General features: G+C 39.7%; 1 protein-coding gene across 6 annotated transcripts in view; it reads right to left on the bottom strand.

Moving 5' to 3' along the window:
- Positions 1 to 22,827, bottom strand: part of CXADR (CXADR Ig-like cell adhesion molecule) — a 200,741-nt gene that overhangs the window by 164,362 nt on the left and 13,552 nt on the right. For all 6 annotated transcript variants that reach the window (XR_007407635.1, XM_035709398.2, XM_035709397.2 and 3 more), the window contains exons 2-3: positions 11,258 to 11,424; positions 4,697 to 4,901 (exon numbers count right to left, since the gene is read on the bottom strand). Coding sequence is in view for 5 of the 6 variants with exons in the window: in XM_035709397.2 (XP_035565290.1) it covers positions 4,697 to 4,901; positions 11,258 to 11,424 (372 nt within the window). In the remaining variant the exon portion in view is untranslated. The remainder of the gene's footprint in view (positions 1 to 4,696; positions 4,902 to 11,257; positions 11,425 to 22,827) is intronic.

Here is a 22,827-nt window from a genome sequence, read left to right as displayed (position 1 = left end):
ATTACGCCCGGAGCCAAAGGCAGACAGTCAACCACTGAACTACCCAGGAGTCCCAACTCAGCTTTTATTCAACACACAGCGGGCATGAATGAGAGCTCAGGCATCTCAGGTAGAAGCTCTGTGCTCCTTCATTCCAAGGGACACATCTGAAAAAGAAAAGAGAGTGTAGGCTTGGCCCACTTCAGACCCAAGAAAGCTTCCACCTCCCTCCAATCCTTCCTTATTCTTCTACTCAGTGCTTGACATGTAGGTAGTGCTTTGGGAGTACGTGCCATGTCATATCCCTCTTAGTGCTGTTATCTCACCAATCAGGGGACTTTAACCCCAAACGATGCAGAGAGAAGTGTTAAAAAAAAAAAAAACAGTAAATCTGAGGTTATATTCCAGATCTCTCTGGGTAACTGTTTAGAACAGCTGCTAAAACCCTTACTTGTAACACCCTCCAAGCACTGGAATAACACCTTGGCACTTGATACTCTTCTGCTGAACTAAAGCACAATAAACATACAATAAAATCAACACCACCGAATCTTGTGAGATGATCACTTTTAACAAATGTACAAGCACCACCATTAAGCATGGCTCCAATCCTCTCCAAAGAAATTTCCCCCATACTGTCCTCTGAAACCACAACCCTGGTCCCAGGCAGCCACTGATCAAATTTCTATCACACTACAGGTTTGGTCTGCTTCTTCCAGAGTCATATAAATGAAAAAATACACAATTACATTTTTTTTTTTTTGGTCATGTTCTTTTTATTCCCTGTGAGGCTTATGAGACTGATATATTCACTTGTACAGGTCAGTAGTTCATTCTTTTTTAATGCTGAGCTGTATTCTGTTGATGCACAATAAACATAAGTTTGCTCATCCATCCTTCTACTGATGAACATTTTTTTTTTTTTAAAGATTTCTTATTTATTTATTCATGAGAGAGACACACACAGAGAGAGAGGCAGAGACACAGGCAGAGGGAGAAACAGGCTCCACGCAGAGAGCCTGATGTGGGACTCGATCCAGGGTCTCCAGGATCACGCCTTGGGCTGCAGGTGGCGCTAAACCGCTGAGCCACCGGGGCTGCCCTGATGAACACTCTTTCCAGTTTTAGGGCTGGTGTTAAAACTCAATCAGCTAAACTGAACAGGAACAGGTGTGCAGTCTGTCACCTGCAGGCTGATGCACCAGTAAGGAGGGCACCATGAGAAGCTATGGGATGCGTAGCTGAGTGCAGACCAAGAAAGGTGTAGCCCCATGCTATATCAGATGCTATTTCTGAGCCAGGATTAGGAGAGGTAGGGATTCAGGTGGAGATGAGGGCCGTTAAGCAATGTAGTACCCTAGGAAAAGATGAGTAGTGCAAAATGGGGGCATCACTGGGGAGGCAAAGAGGAATAGTGTTCCCCATGAACAGCTGGTTTTTACTGCATGTCTTCCCAGTCAGATAAATAGCAGGACTATATTTTTTAGTCTGAGCTAATTTTTATTCTTTCAGTCCTGGATGGGCTTTCATGCTTTCACTGCTATGAAAATGTAAATGGATTTTACAGTTTTGTGCTATTACAAATGCTGCCTGAACACCTGAACACTATGTAAATATTGATACATATTTTTCTTTTTCTTGGTGATTCTTGGGTCATATATGGCAAGTACATATTTAACTCAGTAAGAAACATTCAAACTGTTTTCCAAAGTTGACCAAGAGGACTGTTGGGGAACATCTTTAAGAAAGGCTGTCAATCATAATCTCCTTCACACATATTTTTTTATACATTTCTTGATAATACTTAAACCTTTTATTTCTCCACTCTATCTCTTACTGCCTGCACCTTTTAATAAGGATGAACACATGCATTTAATTGCATTGATGACTTGCCTAAGCAAATGTGTTTCTTTTTCAGATTGATCAATTGCCCTGGGGACTACAGCAATTAGACTTTTTTTATTTTTTTTTTAGATTTTATTTATTTATTCATGAGAGACACAGAGAGAGGCAGAGACACAGAGAGAGGCAGAGACACAGGCAGAGGGAGAAGCAGGCTCCATGCAGGGAGCCCAATGCAGAACTCGATCCCGAGTCCCCAGGATCACAGCCCACGCTGACGGTGGCGCTAAACCCCCTAAGCCAGGGGGCTGCCCAGCAATTAGACTTTTAAATCAGTTTTGCAAATTATTTCATCCTGTGACTCTTCAATGAAATGAGCTTTATTCTCCATTTCTTCAAACAAGCAAATAAATCATTCATTACATGAATCAGCAGATATTGTGAGATATTAAAACAATGCTCCATACATCAAAAATCCATTGGTAATACAGTGTTCTAAAGCTAACATTCATCTTTCCTAACAAAATATCCCTTTCCCATAAACCAAATGTATCCAATAATGGGCAGTTACTTAGTGGCTGCTGAGGAAATTCAAGGCCCCTGAGCTTGAAATACACACTCCATCTACAACAGAACAAGATGTTACCAACACTGGCTTCTGGGTGTCACTCTGGAGTGGCCCACTTGATTTCCATTGGGAGGAGAATGGGCAAATCCTTTACATGCCAACCCTAGCCATTACACCACAGGGAAGATGACTTTTTTTTTTTTTTTTTTTAAGATTTATTTATTTATTCATGAGAGACCGACAGAGAGGCAGAGACACAGGCAGAGGGAGAAGCAAGCTTCATGCAGGGAGCCCAACGTGGAACTCAATCCTGGGTCTCCAGGATCATGCCCTGGGCTGAAGGCAGCGCTAAACCGCTGCGCCACCCAGGGACCCGGCTCCATGCCACCCGGTGCATGGAGCCTGCTTCTCCCTCTGCCTATGTCTCTGCCCCTCTCTCTCTCTCTCTATCATAAATTTAAAAAAAAAAAAAAAAAAAAAGGGACATTTCTCCTATATGGCAGTCATGGCTGCTGTCCTGAGTGTGCTTAGTCATATTATGTGCCAACCATTATTACTGACTCAGGTTCCTTCTAGGATATAAAGCTGCCTTGTGCTATAATGATCTCATCAGTCGGGACCTGCAAATTCAACCCAGAACCTGGTCCTATGGAACCATAACACACGCCCACACATACTGTGCTTGTCCACACCATTTCTGGAAACGCACACTAACTGCACTCTTCCCAGTATACCTGCCCATCTCAGGGTCCACAACAAGTAACTGTGGTAACAGGCATAGTCTGATTGGTACATTATGGACCAGTTAAAAACTCCATATATATCCTAACTCAATGCTTCCTGGAGAGAGTGTTAGTGCTAAAAGAAGATACACAGAGTTATAATCCCAGGTGTGCCTGGGCCTGGAGTAAGAGTTCAGATAAATTATTAAAGTTCTACCTGCCTTCACATTTATGAAAAAGAAAGGTAACTCCATGTTTACTAAATGCAGACATAGAAATCTAGAATTCCCAACATTACCAGATTCCCTCTCCTGGTTCCCTGGCTTTTATACCACAGAAGACATTTTGAACTAGTGTCATTTAAGATGAAGTGCCTTTTACCAGGACTCCCTTATGTGCCCATTCAACAATGCTGCCAGTGGAAGGCAGCCTTACCAACCAAGACAACCCCTGAAGTTGCCATTAGAGTGCACAAAAATCCATTTTTTTTTAATCCACAATCTTGTTCCTAGTCTCTACCTGCTCTGATATGCATTCTTTAGAAAAGAGTGATGTTCTAAGTAAGCCTGGAATCCAACACATCTTTTTTCCATCCTCCTCCCACCGATCAGTTCTCTAAAACAAAAGGAATGAGGTAGAGTTGATGTAGGGAGAGAACCTCAACGATTAGTTATTTCCAGTAGTATGGTAGACAGTCCTAGCAATTCAAACTTCCTACACAAAATGGGTCTCCAAGTGTAAGCCAAAATAGGAGACCTTAGGTCACAAAACAGGGTAGTGTCCGGTCATAAACAGAGCTAGACAGCTGTGTTTTTCTACATAGCAGCCATTGTACTTTTGCACACAATAAGTCTTTGGAAGTATATATATGAACAATAACCTTTCAGTTTCTCAGTTTGAAGGAGTTAAGAGTATACACAACCACAGAATCTAAAGAATAAACACTGCAGTCTGACAATTTGCTGATCTCCTCCTTAACCGTCATAGAGACAACAAGACTTCCTAGTGATCATCTGTCTAATCCCTTTAAGGATGAAAAGCAGTGATGTTCAGGGAGGCTAAATGGTTATCTGATGTCTAGTGGCCTTATTCCTTTAATATTCCTTCTACTATATTCCATCTTCTCTGTTCTAAATATTCTATCATAAAAATCTCATTTATGAAAATTACATAGTTTGAAAAAAGCTTAAAGTGCCCATAACAAACACCTTTGAACTGAATGGAATAAGATAGAGACTTACAGACAATTAAATCTTCTCATGTTTCAAAAAAGGGAAGATGAGGCCCAGGAAATGAAGAGATTCTATTTCATTCTTAAGGCAAATCTGAGAATAATACAAAAAAACCCCTGGATCTCCTAATGGCCGGCTTAGGGCTCTTTTTTCATATCACTAAACTCCTTCATTTGCCTTTAAACTTTTATGAATTTCACAAAGAAGCCGGTCACCTCTTAAGTTCTTAATCCAAAAAAGTGCAAGTTTATATTTTATGTTATTTGAGGGCATTAGAATTACTTCAAATGCTGCTACTACAGAACCCAGTTGTATTACTTTGTTAACAAGTTGCACTGATACAAAAAACTTACCAAGAACTGTCAGCTGAATCTTCTTATTTCCAACACCAGGAGCTTTTTTCACTTTGCACTGGTATGTGCCAATATCTGACAACCGTAAATTGGTTACATTTATGGATGCATCACCAGATTTGAGATCATTGCTTGTAAAATGTACTCGTCCTTTCAGATCTTGATAGTAGTCGTCATAAATTTTGTCTCCAGAATATAAAATAATCTTAAAGAAAACAAAAATAAGACAGGGAAAAGAAAAATAAGCAAACCCTCTGTCTCATTAAAGGAGCTCTGGATACACCATGATACTTTGCAGGATCCAAAAAAAAGAACTAAATACAGTATTATCAGGAAATCTACAATTATTCAAATCAGAGATTAAGAAAACAGAGAGCTCATGGGTACCTGGCTGGCTCAGTTGGTAGAGCATGTGACTCTTGATCTTGGGGTTGTAAACTCAAGCCTGTTGGGTATAAAGATTACTTAAAATCTTGGAGGTGGTGGGCAGCCCCGGTGGCGCAGCGGTTTAGCGCCGCCTGCAGCCCGGGGTGTGATCCTGGGAACCCGGGATCAAGTCCCACATGGGGCTCCCTGCATGGAGCCTGCTTCTCCCTCGCCTGTGTGTGTGTGTCTCTCTCTGTGTCTCTCATGAATAAATAAATTAAATCTTAAAAACAAAACAAAACAAAAAAAAAACCTTGGAGGTGGGGTACCTGGGTGGCTCAGTTGGTTAAGTATCTGCCTTCAGCTCAGGGCGTGATCCCAGGGTCCTGGGATCAGGCTGTGTGTGCGCGCACCCGCACATGCAGGGACGGTGTCCTCTGCTTAGCAGAGAGCCTGCTTCTCCCCCTGCCCTTACCCTCCACTCGTGTTCTAATAGATAAATCTTTAAAAAATAAACAAAATCTTGGGGCACCTCAGTGGCTCAGTTGGTTAAGCATCTGACTCTTGATTTCAGTTTGGGTCAGGATTCCAGGGTCCCGAGACTGGGTCCCACGTCAGGCTCTGTGCTGTGGAGCCTGCTTGAGAGTCTCAATCTCTTTCTCCCTCCCTCCCTCCCCCCCTCCCTCTGGCCCTCAACCCACTCACATTCTCTCTCTCTCTCAACAGTAATTTATTAATTAATTAATTTAAAAATAAGAAATAAAATCTTTAAAAAAAAAAGAAAAGAAAACAGATCAGTAGGATCCTTGAATACAGCCGCACACCTTCAGTTTAAATGGAAAATCAGGAGCCACTCAGCAGTAGACCTGAAGAGGCTGCTGGCAGCAAGAGCAGCAGCTCCAAGAAAAAGAAAAAGCTCTAGAAGCTATCCTAGAAAGATCAGAATGGACATTTACCTGGTAGGGCATAACCCATGTGACATTTCTCAAACCCATTCCTTATATCCCAATAAAAACAAATTTGTAAGAAAAAATACATAGGAAAACAAAGACTCAATCTAAGTAATACAGCCCCACATAAGAGAGAGATTTAGACTGGGCAAGAACACAGATGTGTGAATTCCTACACACACTATTTTTCAGCGTCTCAGAGCTTGCAATGTCAATTACATGTATGTCAATCAAATGAATAAAATCCAGTAAACACCACCCAAATTCCCCCAAAAAAGGCTTGTGATAATTTCCCTGTGGAATCTAACAACAAAAAAGACAACAATTTTTCTAAGTCAGAGACACTAGCGGGGTCTAGACTCTAAAAGACAAAGTCATTTAAAAACAAAACAAAACAAAAAACACCACCTCAAGATGTGTGGGCCCTGGTTAGCAGGACCTTAAAACTAGTCTTTTTGTTTGTTTGTTTGTTTGTTTTTTTAGATTTTTAAACTTTTATTTATTCATGAGAGACACAGACAGAGAGGCAGAGGGACAAACAGGATCCTCCCGCAGGGAGCCCAATGCAGGACTCAATCCTCAGACTCCGGAATTATGTGCTGAGCTGAAGGCAGACACTCAACTGAGCCACCCAAGCATCCCTCAACTGGTCTTCTGAGGCTAAGAGTAAAGACCTCTTTCTAGTTTCACTGAGTTTTTTATTCCTAAGATTTGTATTTATTTATTTGAGATAGAGAGGGAGAGGAAGAGAGTGCACATACGCGCACGCAAAAGCACAGGGAGTGGCAGAGGTAGAAGGAAAGGCAGACTCCCCATGGAGCAGGGAGCCCCAATACAGGGCTTTGATCTAGGACTTGGGGATCATGACCTGAGCTGAAGGCAGATGCTTAACTGACTGAGCCACCCAAGTGCTCCTCCACTGAGTTTTCTAAGCCACTGTTACAGGCTTTAATGGGAATAATTAAAGGCTAGACTTAGAGGGAAGATAAATTCTGTATTAAACTTGGCTTGGAAGAGAATGACAATAGTCACCTCTTCGACCAAAATTAACATTTTTCACATTCGTTAATGAAATCCTATATTCTGGTCTTCTGAGACCCAAGGTTCAAAGAGTAGTGAAATCAAACTCAACTAATAATCAGAGAAGAAGACTACTGTTTATATTCTGGAAGTAATTTTTATCTGAGATGTTAATTACAGACAGTATAATCAGAATTAGTGTCTTCTGCAGAAATTTCTTGATGGCAAGGACTTGTGTTCTTTTTGGTATCATCAGCTCCACTGTCATGCTAACCCCACACCTTGTCTACTAGATTTTTAAATTTGTTTATTAAATGTCTATATCTAGGATGCACTCCCAATACCAGTTTGCTAAGTAATAAAAGCAGCAGTTGAAAGGTCCACAGCTGACTTACCCTAAGAACACAAGTCATTACTTTACTGGCTTGCTCATCTTCTTGCCCACACTGACTTGTCAACAGCAACACTGCACTCCTCAGATGAGGCTGTTCTTCATCTGCATTTAACTACTGACTCCCTTGTTCAATCTACTGTATTCAATTCCTCATTTTGCTACAAACACACCTTAGCAGTTTTTTAAGGAGAGTCTGACAAGATGTATCTTCACTGTTATTTTGTACACTCTCTTAATATTTTCCTAGGAAAACAGTATTACAAATGGTTGTCATGCAGTGGAGAACTAACTTTTACCAAGCCAATTCTGATTCTTCACAACCCTGCAATGATAGTGGCGCCATCCACATTTAACCTGTAAGCTGAGGAGAGCAGTGGCTCTCACAGATCAACTTTTGCAAAGTCCCACAGCTAAGATGCAAACCAGATCCATTTGACTTGGTACATTGATTGACTTGGTACTGACCTTATTAATTTTTACAGGACTTTTAAGCTTACAAAATCCTTACGCATACAGTATTTCAGTGAATTCTTATGGCAACTCTGAGAGGTAGGTGTCTTTGTTCCTATTTTACACATGAGAGTAGAGGCTTATGAAACACAAGAGGTAGTATGGGGTCAGGCAAAGGATAATAAAGTGCAGGAGGGGATCCAGAGACCTCTAAGTTCAAACCCCAACTGCAGCTGTTGCCAGCTGTGTGATCCTGAGCCTCCATTTCCTCTTCTTCACACACCTAAAAATTTTCATTTTAGGGTGCTGTTTTAAGGCTTAAATAACTATACATAATTAAAACATATAAAACACCGGCCAGCACATAAGTGCATAGTACATGGTAACTGCTGACTAAAGAGTTCACACAGGAAACAAGAATGGTAACTTCTTCAGCCTTGTCCCCGCTACAGTGACTACTAGCTTAACTAAATTAAAATGATGGCTCAGGTAACAGAAAACATAGCTGAAATTCTATGTGAAAGCAACCCCTTCTGCATCAATCTTTCCCTATCTGTTTTACCTTTCTTTTTGGCTGAATTTTACTGTCTTTTAAATTAGACTAGGTTTTTGTTTTTTTAAGATTTTATTTCTTTATTCATGAGAGACACAGAGAGAGAGGGACAGAGGGAGAAGCAGGCTCTGTGTAGGGAGCCTGATGTGGGACTCGACCCCAGGTCTCCAGGATCACACCCTGGGCCGAAGGCGGCGCTAAAATGCTGAGCCACCCAGGCTGTCCCAGACTAGGTTTTTAACACAGAAATGGACACTAAAACCCAGTTCCTACTTTCATAATTATCTCATAAGTACTGTAGCCAACAAAGCTGTGTCTCCCACTCAGCCCAGAAGACTTTGGGTTCTCCTTCCAGGAACAGACATGCAAGGCTACAGGGCATACTGTGCTTCTCGGTCTCTAGACGTACCTCTTCACAGGGCTTCTTCACTCTTTAGTCCTCAGCTGTGAAGCATTTAAAACTCATGCTCTCCATTCATTCACATGAGCCATGGGAGCAGTCATGGGCTCTAAAGAGGGGTCGGGATGACCCCTGCAGTGCCATGGAAAGACAGTAGGAGGAAAGAAGACAAGTAGGGAGGTACACAGTAGCTGGCTAAGTAGATAGAATGAGTCAGGCTCTATTTTGCTTACAGAGCCAAATGAAGTTCCTTTTGGTAGCAGAATCAGGGCAGAGTTAAGCCTTTGGAGGCAGTGGCCCTAGTCACTCACTTGGGAAAGACGTTAATTTTTTCCTTCACAAATACATGATGGGTAAACTGCCTGAATTTGCCAAAAACAGTAATTATCTAATTGCACTGTTCAGTCATTAAATGGCTTAATAACCTTGTCTTTGCTATGGACCATAAATTAAAATTTTCTCTTCCAAATGTATTACTATATTCCTGTAAATATTTGAACTTGTTTCTCTCCCTGGTCTAATATAATTTGTTATTTTTTAGAATTAAATGTGTCAGACAAAGCTAACACGAAATATTCTAAGTGAAATATTTTGGTACCATTAAAAGACAAAGTGTGATATATGTATTTGGAGATGAGATTAGTGGACAATTTTCCTCCTTTGTGCCACTTTTGGCTCTCCAGGTGTTGTTTTTTTTTTTAAATACAGTATGATTTAATTTATATCATTTTAAAAAACAGTTGCATATACTGTTCATCATGAGTTAACAACTTCAGAGCAGAGCATGAAAATAACACAAACTTCAAGATGGTAAAACCTTCAGTGGGAAGAGGGTACTTCCCATGGTATTTGTATATTCTTTACTCTGCTTGGACCTGGTTTCATGGGTGTTTCTTCTGCAAACAATCATAAAAATCTTGTATTCACATATGTTAGTCTCTCTTTTGTGTCAGTAGATAAAAAGAAGTAAAGTAGGATTCAATGAATAATGAGCAGGAGGAATGAATCATACATAGCCATATTTCTGTAATATATTTGAAAACCAAAAATAGAAAAAAAGGTTTTCAGGTGGTAAGAGAACATAAGCCTTAAAAGAAACATTAGGCTCTTACTGCTTTGTTTTTTGTTTTCTTTTTTGAAGATTTTATTTATTTACTCATGAGAGACAGAGAGCAGCAGAGACACAGGCAGAGGGAGAAGCAGGCTCCATGCAGGGAGCTCGACGTGGGAGTCAATCCCGGGACCCCAGGATCAACGCCCTGGGCAGACGCTCAACCGCTGAGCCACCCAAGAGTCCCAGGCTCTTACTGCTTTATAATTAGAAAAACTTCTGTAACATTATTTTGGTACTTCATTTTTTAAATTTAAGATTAAATATTTTATAAATTGTCCTGCCATGAACCTTATTTTACTCTTTAAGAAATTCACGGGCAGCCCAGGTGGCTCAGCGATTTAGCGCCGCCTTTGGCCCAGGGCCTGATCCTGGAGACCCAGGATCAAGTCCCACGTCAGGCTCCCTGTATGGAGCCTGCTTGTCCCTCTGCCTGTGTCTCTGCCTCTCTCTCTCTCTGTGTGTGTCTCAAATGAATAAATAAAATATTTAAAAAATAATAATAACAAATTCATTATTCAGGATATTTAACTTGAAGAATATGGAAAACAGACTGCTGTGTTATGCACTTGCATTACACTGTTACAGTCGATGACCCTTACACTGGTAACAGAATCCTTGTGTTAAAAACTGAATTCTGGGGGATCCCTGGGTGGTTCTGTGGTTCAGCCCCTGCCTTTGACCCAGGGCGCGATCCTGGAGTCCAAGAATTGAGTCCCGCGTCAGGCTCCCAGCATGGAGCCTGCTTCTCCCTCTGCCTGTGTCTCTGCCTCCCCACCCCCCCACCTCTCTCTCTCTCGGTCTATCATGAATAAATAAATTAAATATTTTTTAAAAAAATAAACTGAATTCTGAAAAAATATTAAAAAATAAAATGAAAACAAAAAAATTAAATAAAACGAAAACAAAAATCTGAATTCTAGTTCTTCACGAAGTCTAATCTGCTTGCTGTCCCCAACACATTATTCATATTCCTATCATGCTATCTATAATGCCTGCTCCACATACCCCTCCCACCACTCCCTGATTCACATTTCCAACTCCAGATTTACAGAATGTTCCTAAGTTCCTCTTCTTCCTTAAAGCCTTCACAAAGAAATCCTAAGGCCACTTTTCCATTTCATTCCATTCCATTACACATGTGTCCTCACTTTCCATCAGAGTGACTGCCATCCTCACCCAGATCACAAACCTGAGAAGCCTGGGCCTTTCTATGTAGCTTCCCCACTCCACCCTCACCCACACAATCAGCATAGTGATGGACACCTAAGAAGTACCACTGGGCATCTACTAAGAGAGCAAACACTTAAAACTTACCACTTGGTCCACCTTCTGATTATCAGCTGGTGACAGCAGCCACTCGATGTCCAGCGGTCCCTGGTCTTCTGGACTAAGGGTAAATTTGCATGGCAAATAAGCAGTTTCCCCTTTGGCCTTTTCAATCATCTGTTCAGGAGTAGTGATACTCAAACTTCTGGTGAAATCTGGAGAAAGAAACATGCACATGGACTAAGCATCTGTTGTCAGGTTGGCAGCATACTCAGGAGAACAGAATGTGGCAGGAACAGAATGAGAATGGGACCAGAGTGATGAGGTTCAAATTCAGTGGTCCCCAGTTTTTAGTCTGTGTCTTTGTAGAAATGGAATGGCAATATTAATATCATCTTATCTGATATAGTTTCCTTTAGGAGCATTGTGAATCTCCCATCGCTATATGAAATACAAGCTTCTATTAGTAGAAGGTATTCTACATCCAAGCAGATGTTTAAAAGTAAACTTAGGGCAGCCCGGGTGGCTCAGCGGTTTAGCGTCGCATTCAGCCCAGGGCCTGATCCTGGAGACCCGGGATGGAGTCCCAAGTCAGGCTCCCTGCATGGAGCCTGCTTCTCCCTCTGCCTGTGTCTCTGCCTCTCTCTCTCTCTGTCTCTCATGAATAAATAAAAATATTAAAAAAAAAATACAAGTAAACTTAGAGTCTAAAAGGTCAGTTACGTCATACTAACTCAGGGCTATATTAATTCATACTTGCCACAGACACACACTGGTAACTCTTGTTGCTGGGGCATATGCTGATGAATTTTGATATGTTTTTCTTTTTCTTTTTAAGATTTTATTTACTTATTCATGAGAGACAGAGAGAAAGGCAGAGACATAGGCAGAGGGAGAAGTAGGCTCCCTGTGGGGAGCCCGATGCAGGACTTGATCTCAGAATATTCCAGAATCATGACCTAAGCTGAAGGCAGACACTCAACCACTGAGCCACCCAGGAGTCCCAGCATGTTTTCTACCAAGATTTCTTTAATTCTAAATTTTTATTAAATTAGAAGTGGCTGACTGGTTCAGTCAGTAGGACGTGGCTCTTAATCTCAGAGTCATGAGTTCAAGTCCCACATTAGGCACAGAGCTAAAGTTAAATAAATCTTTATTTATTAAATTAGATTCTATAATTTTTACTGAATGCTTATAAATATTTCTTCCTCTGGGATGCGTGGGTGGCTCAGTGGTTGACCAATCATCTGCCTTCAGTTCAGGGTGTGATCCCAGAGTCCTGGGATTGAGTCCCACATTGGACTCCTAACTGGGTAGGAGTCTGCCTCTCTTTCTCTCTTCTCTGTGTCTCTTATGAATAAATAAATAAAATCCTAAAAAAAAAAAAAAAAAGTCAGAAGCTTAACTAGCTGAGCCACCCAGGTGCCCCTTAAAGTATTTTTTTTTTTTTAATTTTTTATTTATTTATGATAGTCACACAGAGAGAGAGAGAGAGGCAGAGACATAGGCAGAGGGAGAAGCAGGCTCCATGCACCGGGAGTCTGATGTAGGATTTGATCCCGGGTCTCCAGGATCGCACCCTGGGCCAAAGGCAGGCGCCAAACCGCTGCGCCACCCAGGGATCCCCCCTTAAAGTATTTCTAAGCAATAAATTTGATGACAACTCAAAGAGAAGAAATGCTGTCAATTTTTGTATTTTTGACAATTTTATCTTATTATTATTATTTTTTAAGATCTCATTTATTTATTTGAAAGAGAGCGCACAAGCAGGGGGAGGGACAGGAGAGGGAGAAGCAGACTCCCCGCTGAGCAGGGAGCACGACATGGGGCTAGTCATGGGACTCAACCATTGGACCCTGAAATCATGACCTGAGCCAAAGGCAGATGCTTTACTGACTGAGCCACCAGGCGCCTCAATTTATGTATTTTGGAATTTACTAAATAGTTGACCTTAATATTATCTTTTAAGACTTTTCTTACTGTTCATCTCTTCCTATTTCTCTTCTGGAAAAGTCTGTCATATTTATTATTGTTAAAGACATCTTAAATAACATTCAGAAATATATTTATATTGTATAAAATTTCCACTTAGATCACAGAGAATTAATGCTGAATGGCAATATTAGAAAAGTATGTAAAAACCAAAATAAGATGTCCTGAGCACCAAACAAAAACTTCAAGACTCTTCTGAGTTTGTTGAAAGAGATGCCTTAAACCCACAGTATCTTTATAAGAACTAAGTAAGTCTCTTTGTTGCTAATAGCTTACTATAACAAAACTAGTATCATTTACATGCAATATAAAAGGGTAAAAGTAAATTACAAGCAAAATGGCAGCTGAGTGAAGTAAGTCAGTCGGAGAAGGACAAACATATGTTCTCATTCATTTGGGGAATATAAATAATAGTGAAAGGGAAAATAAGGGAAGGGAGAAGAAATGGGTGGGAGGTATCAGAAAGGGAGACAGAACGTAAAGACTGCTAACTCTGGGAAAGGAACTAGGGGTGGTGGAAGGGGAGGAGGGCGGGGGGTGGGAGTGAATGGGTGACGGGCACTGGGTGTTATTCTGTATGTTAGTAAATTGAACACCAATAAAAAAAAAAAAATTAAAAAAAAAAAAAAAAAAAAAGAAACAAAATTCCTAAAAAAAAAAAAAAAAAAAAACAAGCAAAATGGCAGTTTCTTGATATAAGAGAAAAAAAATACTGAGTTTAATCCACTCCCATTGTTTTTCAAGAGAAAAGCAATTTTGTTCACATCAATTCACATATACAAATAGGTTTGTTCAATATGTCTTATACAAAGTTTGAAAAAGTCAACAATTTGATATAAAATGTAAATTTATTAGTATGTAAATAAACTATCACACAAAACATATTTTTTAAACTACTTACACTATATAAGTTTACATAGCACTAGTTTGTCACATCTGTTTTGAGATAACCCAACATTTTTTCACATATAAACTTTAAGTATCAAAAAAAAAAAAACTTTAAGTATCAATATATTGCAGAACCAAGGTTTCTTTCTTTCTTTCTTTTTTCTTAAATTTATTTGAGAGAGAGAGAGAGAGAGAAAGCAAAGCAAGGGGAATGGCAGAGGGAGAGGGAGAAGCATGCGTCTGGCTGAGCAGAGAGGCTGATGCAGGGCTTGATCCCAGGACCCTGGGATCATGACCTGAGTCAAAGGCAGACGCCTAACTGCACCACCCAGGCACCCCAGAACCAAAGTTTCAAATGGTCATTCACTTGGTCCTCCCCATAACCCAACTCTGACTTACAGAGCTGGATGATGACCTGGAAGAGACCCTAAGTACTAGGATTATGGTACATAGGGCCTTCCTCTCTCCCCTTTCCTTCTGTCGCCACCAAAATACTAGTATCTTACACTAAAATTAAGAGTAATTTCAAGTCCTAATTCTCCATAATGATGATTTTATGTTCTTTTTTAAATAATAAATCCCAAAAGACCAAACCAAAACGAAGAATTAAATTATTAGCTGCCCCCCAAAAATAAAAATAAACAAATAATAAATAAATAAAATTAGCTGTCCCATGATCTTTTCCATTATTCCCCAAAAAAGCTTAATACATATCCCATGATCTTTTCCATTATTCCCCAAAGAAGCTTAATACATATCAGCTGTCACCTGAAATAAAATGGTAATAAAGTTGAAGCCAATAGATTGAGAATGAAAGAGAAGCAAGGTTACATTCAAAAAACATTTATATTCAAGCACCATCAAAGCTTTTAATGACATTTAAGTGCATTCTTCAAATAGATTAAAACTGGACACAAGACTCTCTGCTCCCTTAAATCAGTGGCTGGCCTAACTCTGACAACAGAATACAGTATGAGTACTGCTCTGAGTTCTGAGGTGAGGCCTCAAGAGACCCTGCTGCTCCCAGCCTCGCCCCCTCAGACCCCTGTCATGGAAAGACCAAACCACACAGGAGAGAAAGGTGTTCAACCAACAGCTGAAAGTGCTCAACATGTGGCCACACTAGAATATCCACCCCCAGCTCTAGACTAGCTGCCTGCAGCCCCATGAGCAAGCCTGGTACTTCCCATCTCAGCCTGACCTACACTGGCAACCCACAGGATCATGAAATAATGCCTAATTTTTGTTTTAAGTCTCTAGTGTTTGGCTTGGTTTGTTAAACAGCCAAGACTGATGATATACCGTCCAAACCCACTGATTCAGCCCAAATAAACTATTTAATAACCTTAAAAAAAGGTCTATTAGTATTCCAATCTCCATTCCACGCCCATTTCTATTTAAAATTATGATTTGATATTTATGTATATAATCTCAAATGTTTCTCCTGAATATTCAATCTTCTGAATAAATACTTTCTATCATTTGTAATAAGCTCAGTTCTAATTCCTACCTCATTCACTAAGGCATTCTTCTATCTATCTAGCTTAGTGATTTTTTCTTTCTATGAATTTTGCTTTCTGCTATCTGGATCACCCATTTGGCACTTACTCAGTATATACTATCTCGGGTTTTTTTTTTTTTTTTTTTTTCCCTTTATAAGGTTTACTGTGAAGTTGACTTAGGTAACCTCCAAGGTTTTGTCAAGTGTTCTATCTAGATATTGATGAGCTTATCGTCTTCCCATATTACCTTGTATTTAAGTAAATTTAAAAAACCCATGTCCTGATTTAAATCATTAGCTCTAAAAGGGTTTAAAAAATTTTTGTGGATACCTCTATCTTCTCTTGTATCCTTGCATATTAGTAGAAAAGAACTGGTGATTATAAATTTGATCAGTTTTATAAAGGTTGAAAAAGACTATTAATCTACCAGAAGTTGTTCCTGCTACTTGAAGATCTCCTTTCCACAGCTACAACAATTTGTTACCTGCATTAATTTGTCTGGGTATTGATACGTTATGTATCAAGGTAAGGACAACTAAGTACACTCCAGAATGAAAACTCCATTCCAAAATGAATCAAGACATAGTCCCAAAATATGGAAGAATATAAAAGAAAATGAACTTTTGTTTTAAAAAAAACCACTAAAACATTCTGGTTCCCCTGTGCTTTTTGAATTTTTATTTTATAAAAAATCAAAAAAGTTAAATGACATTAAACATCTAAATGTATACATGTTCATATCCTATGCCATGTTCTTCTCCCTACTTCTACCACACAGTCATTAGAATAAAAATACCACTGAGTTTTCATGATAGCATCTTTCATGATTTCTTGTTTGACGCATAAAAATTGCTTTAATCTTAAAAGACTACCTTAGGAAAAGTTACATATGCATAAAAATGATCTAGAGATATATACCAAACAGTAAGAGCAATTATTTTTTGAGAACTGAGATTTTAAGAAAGGTGACTGCCCATTTCTGCTTTATATTGACATTTTAATGTGAATACTGCTACAAAAAAATTAAGCAGATTTTTAAATGGCTTTCAATATTTCTTCTAAAAAAATGTTTAAAACATCCAACTGCTCTTCAATGGGTTGCCCTAGAAATGAATTAAAAAATCTCAAGATTGTACAAAACAGTTATTGGGTTTCCTAGCAACACTGAAGGGGCTCTTTGCACGGAGGTATAGTTTTGCAAGTGTTCAAGTACCCAACAGTTACAAATTAGAGGAGACAAAGGCTGACCCTTGGTCCCATGCAATGTCTCTGGGGATTTTTTCCTAGTATGTGTTGCCCAATTCTATTTACGTAGCATATTAGGTGATCATTTAACTTGCAAAGTACCTGCAGGTTCAAACATGGCCTGGACACTACCTCAAATAGCAAATCTTATCAATTTATTCAAGCTTATATTCAGTATGATGAAATATGTAGAACATTATGAACCGCAAGTATTTGCAGAATCCAGTTAAGTGCTCAGCACTGGATTAAAGAAGTAAACAAACTAAAACACATCCCATTTTGGCAGTGACTGAAATAACATCTCCCAGTTTTCTATGTGTTTTTTAATCTCCAAATTTCAAAAACTTGGATCTTCCAAACTTCTCTCCTGTCCAGTCTGACTTCTGTTGGAGCATCAAAATAAAATAAGCTCATCAAAGTATTTTTTTGGCTTTGAGGTTGTCATCTCCTCCAAACATTACAAGATCTCTTTCTGCCCTAAGAATGGAGTAGAACTGGAGATACTGGAAGACACTATTCCTCCAGCAGGAAGGAAACATTTTGAACTGGTGACCTGCTTTGATTTCTTTAATGGACTTCAAGGTTAAGCTACACATTACCTGGATGGTCTTCAGGTATTATTTCTTTCTCATAATCTTAAAATCACTGGAAAATGGAAAGTGCTTATGAAACTTTATGGCTGATTTAAAAAGACAAAGAAGTAAAAGTGAGACTTTTCAATAATGTTTTCAGTAAAGTCTTAAAAATAGAGAACACCAGGGGAATCCCTGGGTGGCTCAGTGGTTTAGCGCCCCCTTCGGCCCAAGGTGCAACCCTGGAGACCCGGGATTGAGTCCCGTATCAGGCTCCCTGTGTCAAGCCTGCTTCTCCCTCTCCTGTGTCTGCCTCTGTGTGTGTCTTTCATTAATAAATAAAATCTTAAAAAAAAAAAAAAATAGAGAACACCAAAGCGATGAAGGAAGAAAACACAAATTTAACTGCATTAGCTCAGAAAACCAGAAGCTAGCTTTTAACAAACTTGCTGGAAAAAAAGCAGGTTTTCTGTTGTTTTATCACTTGGGAAACAAAACAGAATAACTTCGAACATTTTTCATGTTTTTACCTCCAACAAGATACTAAATGTGAAGTTTGACCAGTGATGGCATAAGCACAGGAATGTTAAAGCTCACGTGTGAGTGCAGGCATCCCTTCTAGGAAGCATTCCTTATGCCCAAACATGGACTGAACTAGATGTCCTCTGTGCACACCTTGGACAACTGATAAGGCCTCCACCATGAGCACTCTTCCCACTTTAGTCAAGTTGCTTACTTTCTGTGTGTCTTTCGTACCCTGTACCCTCAAGTGAGCATTTCACATGATTTTGAAGTCAATGACTCAGCTACAAAAAGAAGGAAGGAGGGAAGGAGAGAGAGAAAAGAAAAACAAAACAACTCACAGGCACAAGTACCTTCATATAAGAGAAGGAAGACAGATGACAGTCCATTTCAACATAGTAGGGAAATCAGCAAATTGTAATACAGCTAAAAGTTAGGTGAAAATCAGTTAAGACATTTTTTTAAATTTTTATTTATTTATGATAGTCACAGAGAGAGAGAGAGAGAGAGAGGCAGAGACACAGGCAGAGGGAGAAGCAGGCTCCATGCACCGGGAGCCCGACATGGGATTCGATCCCGGGTCTCCAGGATCGCGCCCTGGGCCAAAGGCAGGCGCTAAACTGCTGCGCCACCCAGGGATCCCAAGACATTTTTCTATTAAAGATGGTACTACAGCAAAGTGTCTGATTTCATAGGAAATCAAAGAAACAAGAGGAAGCACTCACAAGAAAAAGATGAGGAAGTTGGTGTCTGTGGAGCACTTGTGTCTGTGTACCCTGCTCACTTTCTCCCCTGCTCCACCGTCTCCCTCTGAGAACATCTCTAGGCACTTATCGAAGTACCTCTTAAGAGTTTCTTGCCTCCTCCTCTGGATTACACAAAGTGTTCCTCTATTGTTGGTAGTTGTTCACAGGGCCCCATCTTCAGCACATACTTTCACTTAGTTGTCAGTGTCTCAGGTCTTCATCTATGGAAGGTACGTCCAAACCTAATTTAATAAACCCCCAAAGGAGCACCTGGGTGGCTCAAGTCGGAAGCATCTGACTCGATTTCAGCTCAGGTTGTGATCTCACGGTCATGAGATCGAGCCCTGTCAGGCTTCACACTCAGGGCTGAATCCATTTCAGATTCTGTCTCTCCTTCTCCCTTTGCTCCTCCCCTAGCTTGTGTTCTTTTCCACTCTTTAAAATAAGAAATAATAAAAATAAAACAAATAAATAAAACAGAGCTGGCATTGGCCAAAACTGCTGAACCTCAAGTGGAGAGCAGAGTAGAGAGAAGGTGAAGGAGCTGTTTGAAACAGAAGAAGTGATTAATGGGACACAAACCCATCGTGGGAAAAGCATGGGAAGGAGGGCCATGGGAGACCATGTACTCAGGAAAGCAAAGGAATGGACCAATGATCTTTAGATAGGAGAGAGAGCTCAGAAAAAGCTTAACAAACCTGGTCAGGTGATGATGGGAGCAAAGACTGATGCTCGTTAATTTAATACTCACATTACAAGAAATGTTAGCAAATCTGATAATATGTATGCAACTTTATAGTTATGTTAATGTAAGAGAAATTGGATATTAAGGAAAACTTAAAAACCTTTTATTTGTAAATATTCTACAACTACAACTGTAGCTGAAGTAAAGCTACTTGTCTTATTTTTCAACTATCTTTAGAACAACATGAAGCAAAAAGAAAAAAAAAATATTACAATGTGGTTTCTCAAAATATCTGGAGTCATTCCAAAGATACAAACAAAAAAGGGGAAAAAGACTAGAAAAAATAATTTAAATTTATATTCCAAAAGTCTTGTATATTTCTTTGATTTCTTGGTAACGAGTACATTATGATGACCTTAACATCAATTGTTAAAATTTACCTGATACTGATTTTGAGAAATGTCAAAGAATGTCATAAGGGGGTACTATTTTACTGTTAAGAAATGAACTGGGTAAACCAGAAACTGGTATGTGTAAGGAACATGTTGATCAGGACAAGTATAATTCTGTTATGTATCTCATAACAAATAACTACAGATGCCTGTGTTAACAACCAAGTCACTAGGGTATTCGAAACTATGCAAAAGTGCAACTGTTGGAGCACTTAGCTGGCGCAAGTCAGTGTATAACATGTGACTCTTGATCTGAGAGAGTCGTGAATTTGGATCTCATATTGGGGGTAGAGTTTACTTAAAATAAATCAAAATAAAATAGATAAACAGAATTGCTTTCAAAAATGCAACTGCCATACTATTTAGATCATTTCCTTGACCCTCCCTCCGACCTATGGCAACTTTCCTTCTCACCAGGAAGTTGCGTTAGGAGTAGCAATCTTTAAGTCACCTAAACAGTTGAGTGTTTCTAGAATGCAAAAAAGAAAAAAAAAACATTTTAAATATGTTAATATGAGTTAACTATTCCAACCAGGCCTTTCAATATTATTGGAGGATAAAAGAAAAACACTTACAGGAAGGTAGAAATTATGCTCTTTGCTGTCTAGGGGTTGGGTTTTGTCTGTTAAATTCCCATGTGAGCTACCCAGTGCACTATATTAATATGTACTCAGAGCTAAGAAAATAATACAGTTAGAGGAGTTAATAAGAATGAAAAATGACATTAAGTGTGAGGTTATATACTTTTCTATGCAGCTTTTAAAATACAAATTTCCAGCCCCCTATCCCCAATGAGAAATACAAAAGCAGGTGTCCAGGAAATAAACTGAGATGGAAATGGAGAAATCATCATCTTAACAACAGTAACTAACAGTGACTGGGTACTTACTATGTGTCAGGCACTTTTCAAAAGTGTAAATATATTAACTAAAATCTCACAACCTGAAGGAGGTACTACTATTACCGCATTTTATAGTGAAGAAATAGAGATGCTGAGAGGTACCAAAGCTACTAAGAGGAACAAGATACAAATCTAGATAGACTGGCTGACAAGCCACATTCATCCTGTAAGTAGAAATCCATCAGTAAATACCCTTGAAAACAGATCTTGTTTTAAAAATCACTATGAAACATCAGAAGTACGTTTTAGACCTCCAATCACCATGGTGGAGGAGGGTTTGGAATTTACTTTCCTCTGCTATACTAAACTTATAAGCAGACAGAATTTTAGGTAGCACATGGTTCATGTGTTTGGGTGAAACTTTGTTTTTATTTTTTCTTTAAACATTTTATTTTTAAGTAATCTCTACATTCAATATGAGGCTTGAATTGATAATTCCAAGATCCAAAACAACATGCTCTACTGACAGAGCCAGACAGGTGCCCCTGGGTGAACCTTTTTTAAACAGAGAAATAAATAAATAAATATCAAACTAGGAATATATTGTCATTTGTCACTATCATTTTGGACCTGTTGTTGCTTCTTTAGGGCTTAAACATAAATTAAGAGTGTTGAACTAAAATTCCTATTTCAGATCTAAATATGTCCATTTCAGACAATAAGCCAACCAAAAAGAAGTCTTCCCACCCCCCCACATCCATCTCCTCCCCTTCTTCCACAACTAAAAGATAATAAGCAGCAGTTCTCAAGAGCTCGTTTAAATGTGAAGACATTTTTGAAACATTAGCATAAATTATGGAAGCAGTTCTATCCATTAATAGTGTGGGCTCCAGTCAGATCTGGGTTCAAATTCATACTGAGTTTACTAAATGCTTGGTCATAGGCAAGTTTCCAGCCTTTTTAAGTTACTGTTTTTCTTCTTTAAAATGGAAATTAGGGGTAAGGCTAAGCCTCTGCCTTCAGCTCAGGTCATGATCTCCAGGTCCTGGGATCAAGCCCTGCAGGACTTAAGTGTGAGGTTATATACTTCTCTCTCTCTCTCTGCCTGCCACTCCCTCTACTTGTGTGCTCGCTCCCTCTATCCAATAAATAATGTCTAAAAAAAAAACTTTATTAATAGTAATAATACCTACTCCATTGTAAGAATTAAATAAAAATAATGCATGAAAAGCTTTTAGTTTAATTTTTTTTAAAGATTTTATTTATTTATTCATGAGACACACAGAGAGAGAGAGAGAGAGGCAGAGACACAGGCAGAGGGAGAAGCAGGCTCCATGCAGGGAACCCGATGTGGGACTCGATCCCGGGTCTCCAGGATCACACCCCGGGCTGCAGGAGGCGCTAAACCGCTGCGCCACCGGGGCTGCCCCATATCTATGATGTTTAAAAGAAGAGCACCACTAGTGATGTAGGTCAAATTTGATTTAGTAATGGTATCTATAGAGGCTAAGGTGTGAATAAAGACAGAAGTGACTACTGTTTTGAGGAACTTGTCTCTCAAGGGTGGGAGAAAATGGTAGTGTGTGATGTGGAGTCAAGGAAGAGTTGTTTTGAAATGAGAAATGTAGAGTATGTTTGTATAAGTTAAAAGGAAAGAGCAAATAGAACAAAAGAGGTCTGAAAATATATATACTAAGGGCACCTGGGTGGCTCAATCAACTGCCTTTGGCTTGGGTCATGATCTCAGGTCCTGGGATGGAGCCCCACATTATATTCCCTGCCAGCTAGGAGTCTGCTCCTCCCTCCGCTCCCCCATGCTCTCTCTCTCGCTCTCTTAAGAATAAATAAGATCCTGGGCGGGGGGGGGGGGGGGGGGGGGGGGGGGGGGGGGGGATGGGACGGACACAATACACAGGGACTGAAGGATCAACACCACACAAAAGAATGATGCCTAGAAAATAGCAAATAAGACACCTTAAAAAAGAATGGAGGGCGGGGATCCATGGGTGGCTCAGCGGTTTAGCACCTGCCTTCGGCCCAAGGCATGATCCTGGAGACCCAGGATCAAGTCCCACACTGGGCTCCCCACATGGAACCTGCTTCTCCCTCTGCCTATGTCTCTGCCTCCCTCTCTGTCTCTCATGAATAAATAAATAAAATCTTAAAAAAAAAA

The sequence above is a fragment of the Canis lupus genome, chromosome 31 (assembly GCF_003254725.2).
Source record: "Canis lupus dingo isolate Sandy chromosome 31, ASM325472v2, whole genome shotgun sequence".
Taxonomy (NCBI): Eukaryota; Metazoa; Chordata; class Mammalia; order Carnivora; family Canidae; genus Canis; species Canis lupus.
The sequence above is the reverse complement of the archived record's forward strand: the minus strand, read 5'-3'. Positions and strand labels throughout refer to the sequence as shown.